This window comes from Thunnus thynnus, chromosome 20 (assembly GCF_963924715.1).
Source record: "Thunnus thynnus chromosome 20, fThuThy2.1, whole genome shotgun sequence".
Taxonomy (NCBI): Eukaryota; Metazoa; Chordata; class Actinopteri; order Scombriformes; family Scombridae; genus Thunnus; species Thunnus thynnus.
In genome coordinates, this window is record NC_089536.1 from 722885 (window position 1) to 735384 (window position 12500).

At 38.1% G+C, this 12500-nt stretch overlaps 1 protein-coding gene across 5 annotated transcripts in view; it reads right to left on the reverse strand.

The window, feature by feature from the left end:
- Positions 1-2761: 2761 nt before the first annotated feature.
- The window catches only part of LOC137172719 (transcription factor COE3-like), a 73848-nt gene continuing 64109 nt past the window's right edge, over positions 2762-12500 (reverse strand). For 3 of the 5 annotated variants that reach the window (XM_067577323.1, XM_067577321.1, XM_067577320.1), the window contains exons 13-16: positions 11959-12121; positions 11676-11879; positions 9510-9680; positions 2762-4376 (exon numbers count right to left, since the gene is read on the reverse strand). In XM_067577323.1, coding sequence (XP_067433424.1) covers positions 4345-4376; positions 9510-9680; positions 11676-11879; positions 11959-12121 — 570 coding nt within the window. In that variant the 3' untranslated portion in view covers positions 2762-4344. The remainder of the gene's footprint in view (positions 4377-9509; positions 9681-11675; positions 11880-11958; positions 12122-12500) is intronic. The other 2 variants (XM_067577324.1, XM_067577322.1) reach the window with 1 other exon arrangement.

The following is a 12500-nucleotide window of genomic DNA, read 5'->3' on the forward strand; positions in this document are numbered from 1 at the left end:
TAAAACACAAACGATAAGCGTCTCTTCAATCACATCGTTTACATTGTTAACGACAGAAACTCCTTCTGGAGGTTTTTCCCTCTGAGCTGAATGTTAAAGCGTCGGCAGTCACGTGAAGATTTTATTTTACTGACAAACATCAAAATATCTCAACAAAATAAATCAAATCAATTCAAATAAAGCTGCAGGACCTGGTCCAGACCGTCTGTTCTGGTCCCCCAGATACTAAAACCTTACTGGTTACTGTCAAAACGACAGGAACTTTGGGGGCGGAGTTTGTTCATCTGCTTCCAAACTACCTGAACTTCAGAAACATCGAACACAAGTTGTTTATAATATGATTGATATAACGTTTTGATTGTCAGAATAATTAAAATAAAAGGTTTTTTTGATAAATGTCTTCTGTTAGATAATGAAAACATTTATGTTGAAGCTGAAACTGTCAGTAAACAATCACTGAGGATGTGACTCATATAGTGAGTTAATGTAAACACTGTCATCATGTTGCTGCAGATAAACGTGCACGAATCCGTCTCTCAGTTTGTAGAACCTGAAACATGAAGCAGGTTGTTATTATTAAACTGTTTGTCAGTTTCAGCTGCGTCGCTTTGATTATTAGTTTAGATTCCACAAATTAAAGATCAAACATGGAGCTGCTTCTCAGGACCTTCAGGCCATCAGCTGTCTAGTAGGGACGTGCAGAGAGTCCAGTATCTGTATCTGTATCTGTATCTGTATGTGTATCTGTATCTGTATCTGTATCCGTATCCGTATCCGTATCTGTATCCGTATCTGTATCGTATCTGTATCCGTATCTGTATCCGTATCTGTATCTGTTGAGGCAGCAAAATTATTTGTATTTGAATAAAAGTGGAAAGAGGCTTCAAAATCCTATTTTTGCCTTTATTACGCTTTTAATTCTTGAATTTTCTAGAATATAAATAAATGTTCATGAATAAACTACCTTATGAAGGAGGTCCCCGCACCAGAGGGCTGAACTACGAAGCCAGATCAGTGAGTTAGTGCCTGCAGGGTTTTCAATGTCACAAAGGTGTCTCTCTTTAACCTGCTACATCACCATGGTAACTCTCTGTTAACCTGCTACATCACCATGGTAACTCTCTTTAACCAGCTACATCACCATGGTAACTCTGTTAACCTGCTACATCACCATGGTAACTCTCTGTTAACCTGCTACATCACCATGGTAACTCTCTCTTTAACCTGCTACATCACCATGGTAACTCTGTTAACCTGCTACATCACCATGGTAACTCTCTGTTAACCTGCTACATCACCATGGTAACTCTCTCTTTAACCTGCTACATCACCATGGTAACTCTCTTTAACCAGCTACATCACCATGGTAACTCTGTTAACCTGCTACATCACCATGGTAACTCTCTTTAACCTGCTACATCACCATGGTAACTCTCTTTAACCTGCTACATCACCATGGTAACTCTCTGTTAACCAGCTACATCACCATGGTAACTCTCTGTTAACCTGCTACATCACCATGGTAACTCTCTTTAACCTGCTACATCACCATGGTAACTCTCTTTAACCTGCTACATCACCATGGTAACTCTCTGTTAACCAGCTACATCACCATGGTAACTCTCTTTAACCTGCTACATCACCATGGTAACTCTCTTTAACCTGCTACATCACCATGGTAACTCTCTTTAACCTGCTACATCACCATGGTAACTTATACTGCAAACTTAACCTGGTCCAGAGCAGGTTATGTTCCGAGTTTCGGCTTAACATTGATGCTACTGCAGCTATTAGAACACCGATTAGAATATTGATTAGTCTTTTATCAGACTTACTATTGATTTGATGTCATGTTGTATATTTGTGATGGTGCGAGAGGTTTGGGTTACTTGCAGGATGGGATTTTGTTACAATAGATCAAATTGTATTTCAAATGAAAAAAAACAAACAAAAAAACTAATGAAGAAATACTTTGAACAAAAATAATAAAATAAAATTGATTAATCTATTGGTATTTATTACAGGTAATATTCAATCTATAATATTAATTTCACTTTGATTCAGCCAGAACCTGAAGTCATTTCCACTGATGCTTCATTAACAGACAGTTTAATGTTTAAATCTGCTGCATCAAGTTTAAAGTTTAAGAGCTCTGGATGTGGGAGGCACAGAGAGAAGCATTCAGTGCTAAAATACATATATAAACTAATTACTAATTAATTCATAAATTAATGAATTAGTGTTTTAATTAACACATTTACACGATCATCTCTCACCTTATTTGCAGCAACAGTGTTGCTTTTTGCTGTTATAATGTATTTATATTATTCATATCTCTCCGTCATAATGACCTGACAGAGCGGGCGGCACGTGATTGGTCCATTTTGTGCAGAAAAAGAGTCAAACGCCTCCTTTATGGGGACGCGCACAGAGCAGGAAGCCTGAGTTAACTAAGAAAGTTCATATCCACCGTCGTGAAACCACTTCTCTCTGATCGAGAGTTCAGGGTTTGTTGATCCAGATCAAAGACGACTGCGCTGCTACTACTGAGCTACAACTCACCTCACTGCAGACCTGTAACTAACAAATATTTTAAAAAATATTTGTATGAAACAAATATTCGTAAAAACCCATCATTTGTGCTTTGCTGAATAATCGATTTGTAATAACTCGCCCCTCGTGTTTACAGCGAACATTTGACTTTATTTACTTTTGACTTCATCGTTTTCCGTCTGTACTCGAGAAAAGAAGTCGAGAGTCATTCAGAGCGACTTGCTGACTTTATTCACTGTGAGGAAATCATTTCAGTACAGCCAAACAGTCATTAAAACAAGATTTACAATAAAAACAACCAAAAAACCAAAAACAAGTGGAGCTGATTGGACGCATCAGCTTTGATTGACAGCGCTATAAATGTGTGAAGACGTTTACGTTTGACTTTCTTCTTTGTTCGTTTGATACAAAACAATGGTTGTTTCCAGTGTGGCACCACCACATACACACACACACACACATGTCTAAAACCCCATGAAGACGACATGACTCAACATCCATTTATACAAAAACAATCTGAGATATAAATACGCTATTTATAATCTGTATGTTACAAAAAGAGTTTCCCTCGGTGAGCTCAGTGACGGGCGGGGGGGGGGGGCGGGGGGGGCGTGATCAACCACAGTGACAGTATAAATATTCAGCGAGCTACGACTTTGGCAAAAATCACAAAAACCCACAGAGAAAACACAGGGGGGCGGGGCTTCCAGGTGCAAAGGGGCGGGGCTATGGGAGTAGGAGGCGGGGCTAGAATTTTAAAAAAAGACAACTCTGAACAAGAAGACAGACAGTCACAGTAGCCTATCAGGATGCAGGATTTGTTTTTACAGTGCGAGCATAAAAAAAATAAATAAATAAAGAAAGAAATGAATATAAAACACAGACAGGCAGGGGGCGGGGCTAACGGAAGAAGAGGCGGGGCGAGAAACAGGCGTTTTCATTCTTTGTTTTTTTTCTTTTAATCAAAGTCTTTAGTGAAATCCCAGCAGCCTTTGTGTCTTTGTGCTGAGTTTATTAAAACTATTAAAGGCCCCAAATGACTTTTTCTTGACGACTGTTTCCTGGTTATTTCTCCACCTGATTCTTCCCTCAATGCTTCCTAACCGAAGGCTTCCTGTTTCCTTCCTTCTTCCTTCCTCCTGAACCAGGAAGTCTTTCTCTAACTGGAAGCTTCCCTCCTCTAGATCCTAAGCTGTCCGTTATTAGTTAGTTTGTGTCTTCTTCTCTTGCTCCCCAACTAACTTCCTAACAAGGTTTTTCTTTTTATTGAACCAGTAGAGAAATAAACGACTCTGTAGATGTTTACCGTCAGAGGAACTTCTACACGCTTCGAGCTTCCTGTTTGCTGACGTATTTAACACTTCATAAGGTGACATCACCGGGAACCAATCAGATGTGAGCAAATGTTGTGTTGAATGTGATTATAAACAGAAATTTGAGGCCTTTAACGTCGATAATCTTCAGACTTCAGCTGGATTTCAAATCCCAAGTAGAGGAAATGATGTAGTTTTTACACCAACAGACCCGACCCCTCAAACACAGAATATAACATGAATATAATTACAGAGAGCTGACGGAGAAAACCGCTGAGTCCTGTTTATTTTCTTCTTTAGAGACCGGACGCCGCGTCCAGTCACAGCAACAGTTTTTCTTTCTTTTATCTGTAACAGACAGGAAGTGTCCCGACCGGTCAGCTGGTGCCGGAGGCCCCGAAGCCCCTCCTCCTCTGAGGTGATTGGTGCTCGTGGCCGAGGGGGAGGAGAGAGACGACGAACGGAGGAGGAAGATTTTCTACATCGGAGGGACGACGAGACCGGACATGGCTGCAGAGAGACAGACAGAGAAGACAGCAGAGTGAGAAATAAACAAAAACACAAATACACAAATACACAAAGAGAGACAGACAGAGAACGCAGCAGAGTCACAGAGTGAGAAATAAATACAGAAATAAAAGTGCAAATTTATGAGTGTAGCAGCTGCCACGTTATGAACACAATACCAACACACAAATACACAAAAATACACAAAAATACACAAAAACACAAAAATACACAAAAATACACAAATACACAAAAATACACAAAAATACACAAAAACACACAAATACACAAAAATACACAAAAATACACAAATACACAAAAATACACAAATACACAAAAATACACAAAAATACACAAAAATACACAAAAATACAAAAATACACAAAAATACACAAATACACAAAAATACACAAATACACAAATACACAAAAATACAAATACACAAAAACACAAAAATACACAAAAATACACAAAAACACAAAAACACAAATACACAAAAACACATAAATACACAAAAACACATAAACACATAAATACACAAATACACAAAAACACAAAAACAGGCTTTTAGCAGCGTCAGGTATTTATGTGTATTTATGTGTGTTGTACTCTACATGTTTTAGGTTATAAAACAGGTTTTCTGCTGTTCTTCATGGTTTCTGTCTGTGCGTCCACATGTTTTCATCACAGGGAAAATATCTGTATATGAATAGATATAATTAATTATTTTTTTATTAATTTTTATCTCGTAAAATTAGTTTTGTCTGCGTTCTATTATCAGTCTCCTGTTGAATCGGACGGTCTGTGTGTGTTAGTTGTTGTATGTCTCACTCTGTCAGGCCTCGTATGTCCTGTCAGTCACTTATTCTGCACTTCCAATAAAATAAAATTAAAAAATGAAATAAAAGCTAAAAGAAGAATAGATAAAGGACAATCAATAGATAAAGGAGAGTGTCAGGGTTCCAGGAATGTTTAAATGTTTAAAGTTAATATTAATAGTTTTTGACTCTCCTGTAGTTATTCTTTGTCTTTGTAGTTTTGGAACTACAGTTCCCATAATTCTTTGGGGGATGTTTACTGTTGCCATTGTTTGCTGTGAGCTACAACATGAACCCTGTTTTTTGTTTATTTGTTTGTTTGTTGACGTTTAGTCTTCATTAAAGTCCTGTGAATCAGCTGTTAGCAGAGTCGCTGATTACTGAAGAAAACGTCGACATGCATGAGTATCATATCTGTGAGTTGAACGCTCTGACTCAGAGGAGAAGGAGCGACATTTCTTTTAATACAAACTGCGCCACTAGATCATTCTCTATGTGTAAGAGTCTTCATAGTAGCAGAAATAACAGCTGTAGCAGTAGTGGTAGCTGTACTACTGATAATTGTTGTCAAGCTGTATTTTCCAGCTCAGTTGAGAAAAACATTTTGCTGCTTTAAGGAGAGAGGAGAGGTCGCCATGACAGCAGACACAAGGACAGAAAGAAGACAGGATGGAGGGATGAAGGGCAGTGACGCAGACTTTGTAAAGACAAACACTGACAGAGAGAGAGAGAGAGTGAGAGTGTGATGTGGAGGCCGGTCTCTGGAGAGCTGCAGCTCTGACAGCCAGGAAACAACACTCATAGAAACACAGGTAATCCAGCGTTAGCCTCACACTGATCAAACACTGTTGTCTTCACTCTGCTTCCTGCTGAGGACAAAACACCAAGAGAGCAAATCCAGCCTGTAATCATTCACAAATCCTGACAGATAAATCCTGATTCTGAGCGCGCTCAGTTTTAAATCTGCTCTCTGCTCCTGCAGATGTGTCAGTGGAAAGAAGAAGCTTTTAACTGTTAATCTACTGAGAGAGCTACGCTAACAGTTTCCCTCTGCTTCCAGTCTTTGTGCTAAGCTACGCTAAGTTTCCCTCTGCTTCCAGTCTTTGTGCTAAGCTACGCTAACAGTTTCCCTCTGCTTCCAGTCTTTGTGCTAAGCTACGCTAACAGTTTCCCTCTGCTTCCAGTCTTTGTGCTAAGCTACGCTAACAGTTTCCCTCTGCTTCCAGTCTTTATGCTAAGCTACGCTAACAGTTTCCCTCTGCTTCCAGTCTTTATGCTAAGCTACGCTAACAGTTTATTTTTCTATTACTTATTAGTTCAAAATATATGTAGTTCAATCCTGTTGTGCTTTTTAGAATTTTATCCAAATGTTTTTTTTAAATTTTCTTTTATTAATTTTCCACTTAATCCTCATAATCACATCTGTGCTTTATTTGGTTGTAATTCTCCGTCCCTGTAAAATACTTCAGTCAACACTTTCCTGTTCACTAACAGGCCTTCCTGAGCTTTCAACTAATCTTCTGTTTCAAACTAAGAGAGAACAGTTTGGAACGATCTCGTGTGAATCTGAACACAAACTGTTTCACAAGAAACACAGAGAACAAGATCAGCTAAATGTTGGACTGTTCCTTTAAACTAAATAGAACCAACTTCATAAACGACACAAAATCTGAGAAGTTTGTTGATGCTGTTCAACTGTGACCAAACACACACACACACACACACACACACACACACACACATAGAGGGAGTGATGTCATTCCTCATTAGCTTCCTGCTAACGACAAAATGCATGTAGCAGCACGCAGTTTAATTTACCAGCTCATTACATACACACACACACATTACAGACCGACTCGTGTGTGTGTGTGTGTGTGTGTGTGTGTGTGTGTGTGTGTGTGTGTGTGTGTGTGTGTGGAGTTTTTAATTTAGTTAAAGCACGAGTCTGTAAAACGACACTTCACATGTTTAGTCATTAACACGCAGAGACAGAAACATGAGGAGACATTCAGACAAATTTAAAACGTTGTGAATGTTTGTTTCCATCCGCTGCTGCTGTGTGAATATCAGCAGATAAACAGCAGGTGGCGCTAATTCTAACAGTCAGTGTCATTAAACCGTCATAAAAAAAGAGCGACAGTCAAAGCTCAAACGATGTGGAAACATGTCATCATTTATTGATTATATATTAGATAAACGCAACACATAAAAGCAGCTGTTAGCGGAGCTGCTGCTAACGTTTGCTCAGCTGGTTTCTCTGATAACTGAAGATCCAGACGTCCGATTAAACTAAAGTCCTTCATCCGGTTAAAAATACATTTTAAAGTGATAAAAACTGGTTTAAAACTGAATAAAAGTCAATTCATGACTGTTTCTGGTGAACAACTACAACACTGATGTATTATCTTGTGTGTCGTTACCTTGATCGATAAAGTTTTATCTCGTCCTTTTCACTGAGTCTGTTTACATTTGCAAAACTATATTTCTGTCATTTAGACTTGAAGTCGAAACTGTGAATAAAAACACTAGAGACAGACAGAAACACTCAACAGTCCAAGAAAAGACACAAAGAAAATTAAATGTTCTCTAAACTTTGTGAGATTTTCACCTTGACTGAGACACATCCTGTCTGTGTTTCATCAGTTTTTAACACGTCTTTTTAATTCAATCTTTGTATTTTTATAACTTTCTCTTCTGTATCTTTATTTATTTCTTTACCTCCATGTGGGGTTTTTATTCAGATTGTTGTGTGAAGTAAATGTTCGTCTTTTTAAAGCTGAAAACTAATAAACACATTGAGAAAATAACATATTGAATCTTTGGTTTTAAATGTATTAAATGTGATGTTTATGTGGGTTTATGTTTCATTTCTCGACTGTGTTTTGTTGACCAACTGCATCAACGACTATTAATACAACATTCAGACTCTATTTATTCATCTGCTGTGATGCTGTATGGCCTGCAAATGGATTAACACACACACACACACACACACACACACACACACACACACACTCACACACACACACACACACACACACACACACACACACTCTCTCTCTCTCTGGCCTTTCTGCCTCGGCGAAGGCGGAGAGCAACATGAATATTTAACACTCGACAAACCTCTCTGTCAGAAACACTGACATCACACACACTGACTGCCAGAGAGTGTGTGTGTGTGTGTGTGTGTGTGTGTGTGTGTGTGAGTGTGTGTGTGTGTGTGTGTGTGTGTGTGTGTGTGTGTTTAGAGGATGTATCTGTGGGTTGTAGTGAATAAAACATGGATTGGCCTGTCACTCTCCATGCAATACTAACAGTACTCAGGTTACCCGCCCTGTGTGTGTATGTGTGTGTGTGTGTGTGTGTATGTGTGTGTGTGTGTGTGTGTGTGTGTGTGTGTGTGTGTGTGTGTGTGTGTGTGTTTACTACATTTGTTCTCCATTTACTCGTCTGTAGGAAGTGATGTTGTTTATAGGGAAGCAGAGTGGATGAATCCAGCAGCATTAACACTAAACTTACTTTTCACTGTAACATAAATATACTGAATATAATAAACACTAATTATGACAAAAGTATATCAGCTTTCACTGAAATCTTCTTACATTCGGACCCGTTAAACCTGCTCGCTGGTCTGGTTTAAACTTTATATTTGTGAGGTGTTTCCAGGAGGAACCAATGAGCTTGAAGCTAAGAGCCACAGACAGGAAGTCAGAAAGTGTTGAGAGACAGTCACATGATTCGATAGTTATAAACAGGACTAGATGTTACAGTGATAGTCAGTGTGTGTCTTTAAGGGTGAATTCATGTGCTTCCAGTAATATTTGTTGTTAAAATGTACTGAAGGAGCATCACAAACGTTTGAGTAAAACAAAAAGTTATAAATGAAGTTGCAAGAACAAAACTTATCCACTCATATCTTGGATTATTTTAATTATAACTGTTCTAATTATCTGTTAACTCCCCTCTGTGAGCATGTAGCTTAAACAGGATTAGCATGCTAAGCTATCACCTGCCCAGCACGGTGCTGTTAAACCAGAAACACCGCGGCTACACCTTATTTTATAGTCTATGGGCTACACACAGCACAACATGGCCATGCTAACGATGCTAGCCATGCTAACTAGCCGCTAGCCACCGTGCAGGCTGGTAAAATGGATCCGTCATTGTGAAAGAGCAACGGCCAATGAGGAAACTCCACCACTGGGTCACCTGACCAATGATTGGTCTGTGGTGAAGGTTTATACTTTGAAATGTGGAGGAGGATGAAGATGAGGAGGTGTATCAAGGACGGGAGGTGTAGAGGAGGTGTCGTGTTCACCTTGCAGCCCGTTGGCGTTGTTGCCGGAGCAGTTTGGCGGAGGAGGCGGCGAGGCGGTCGGCCGGACGACGGGAGCGAAGGCGCTCTTCTGTTTGACGGCGGCAGAGAAGGAGAAAACTCCGTGAGAGGAGTTACAGTTGGACACGGCCATGGTGGGACTGGAGGGAACGACTGAAACACAGACAGGAAACAGCTCAGAACAACGTTCACGTAGCTTCACCACCTCAAATCTAAACCTTATTCTCTAAACCTGTAATCTCCTCTAAACCTTATTGTTTGCTATAAAAACTACGTTTAATGTTCTACAAACACACGACAACATAATCTGTGTTGTCTGATACATAACGATGCTGTAAATCATTCAAACACCTCGAACCTTTTCACCAAAATAACAAATAACCTCCATCTGACCCCAACAGTAGTATCAGTGGTAGTAGTAGTATTTGTATTAGTATTAGTGGTATTAGTATTAGTAGTAATAGTAGTATTTGTCTTAGTATTAGTGGTAATACTAGTATTTGTATTAGTATTAGTGGTATTAGTATTAGTAGTAATAGTAGTATTTGTATTAGTATTAGTGGTAATACTAGTATTTGTATTAGTATTAGTGGTATTAGTATTAGTGGTAATACTAGTATTTATATTAGTATTAGTGGTATTAGTAATAGTAGTAATAGTAGTATTTGTCTTAGTATTAGTGGTAGTAGTAGTATTTGTATTAGTATTAGGATTAGTATTAGTGGTGGTAGTATTAATAGTAATAGTAGTATTTGTATTAGGATTAGTATTAGTGGTGTAATAGTAATAGTATTTGTATTAGTACTGGTAGTAATAGTACTATTTGTATTGTTATTAGTAGTAATAGTACTATTTGTACTAGTATTAGTGGTGGTAATATTAGTAGTAATAATATTTGTATTTGTATTAGTGGCGGGAGTAGTAATAGTAATAGTATTTGTATTAGTATTAGTGATTGGAGTAGTAGTAGTAACAGTACTATTTGTATTAGTATTAGTAGTATCAGTATTATTAGTACTAGTAGTAGTATAAGTAGTATTGGTAGTATTATTAGTACTAGTAGTAGTAGTAGTAGTAGTGGTATAGAGGTAGTATTAGTAGTATCAGTAGTATCAGTAGTAGCAGTATTAGTATTAGTAGTAGCAGCAGTATTACTATTAGTAGTATTAGTAGTATTATTAGTACTAGTAGTATCAGTAGTATTAGTAGTAGTAGTAGTATTAGTAATAGTATTAGTATTAGTAGTATCAGTAGTATTAGTAGTAGTAGTAGTAGTATTAGTATTTAGTAGTATTAGTATTAGTAATAGTATTAGTATTAGTAGTATTAGTATTAGTAATAGTATTAGTATTAGTAGTATCAGTAGTATAGAGGTAGTAGTATTAGTAGTATTAGTAGTATTATTAGTATTAGTATTAGTAGTATCAGTAGTATAGAGGTAGTAGTATTAGTAGTATTATTAGTATTAGTATTAGTAGTATCAGTAGTATTAGTATTAGTAGTATCAGTAGTATTATTAGTATTAGTATTAGTAGTATCAGTAGTATTAGTATTAGTATCAGTAGTATAGAGGTAGTAGTATTAGTAATATTATTAGTATTGGTACTAGTAGTATCAGTAGTATAGAGGTAGTATTAGTAGTATCAGTAGTATAGAGGTAGTATCAGTAGTATAGAGGTAGTAGTATTAGTAGTATTATTAGTATTAGTATTAGTAGTATCAGTAGTATTAGTATTAGTAGTACAGAGGTAGTAGTATTAGTATTAGTAATCGTATTAGTACTAGTAGTATCAGTAGTATTAGTATTAGTAGTATTAGTAATAGTATTAGTACTAGTAGTATCAGTAGTATTAGTATTAGTAGTATTAGTAGTATCAGTAGTATTAGTATCAGTAGTACAGAGGTAGTAGTATTAGTAGTATTATTAGTATTAGTATTAGTAGTATCAGTAGTACAGAGGTAGTAGTATTAGTAGTATTATTAGTATTAGTATTAGTAGTATCAGTAGTATTAGTATTAGTAGTATTAGTAGTATCAGTAGTATAGAGGTAGTATTAGTAGTATCAGTAGTATTAGTATTAGTAGTATCAGTAGTATCAGTAGTATTAGTAGTATTAGTAGTATCAGTAGTACAGAGGTAGTATTTACCTTGATACTTACTGCCGTAGGGAGAGTTGGCAGACGACCCGTTGAGGAAACCAGGTGAAGTTGCCACTCCGAGGTTTGGCATGCCGGTGTTGCCGTAGCCGTTCATGGTGTTGCTGACGGTGTTGCCATAGTTACTCTGTTGGGGGGTGGAGCTTGGGACGTATCCCCGTGGCGACACGCTGCTGGTGTTACGACTGTAACCAACTAGAACAGGAAGACATGTTAGTTTTAACGACTCCTGACCCTACTGTCGATCCTGCGGCACGTCCGCGTCTGCTCGTACCTTGCGTCGTCTCGGAGACGTTGACGGCCAGCTGTCCGCTGAAGGAGTTGACTCCCATCATGCCGTGGGAGGCGGTGTTGCCTAATGACGGGATCTGGTTGTGGTTCCTGGGAACGCTGTAGAGGGCCTCGGCGATGTCCGCCGCTCGCTTCAGGATGATTTCCTGCAGACGGACGGACAGATTCCTGTTACAGTTGTGTTTATTATATGTTGGTGATGAAGAGGCAGGAAGTAGTCCTGCAAGTACAGAATTATTATCACCAAAATTCATTCAATGTATGAAAAGTAAACGTTGTCCTCACACCTCTGTTGTGACTGTTATATAATTATATTAATTGTTTATTTCACCAGTATGTTATTTTTGGATTTCAGAGTCTTTGGCTACATTTGGACCCATCGTCTGTACTAGCGGTACATGCTAATTTGGCTAAATGTAGTATTCAGTATACTAAAAATACGCGGATGTTGTTCTGATTCAGAAATAATCTCCAGTATGCATCCGACCAGTCTAGCTCCCCTACTGTGTCCCACAATGCAAAGCG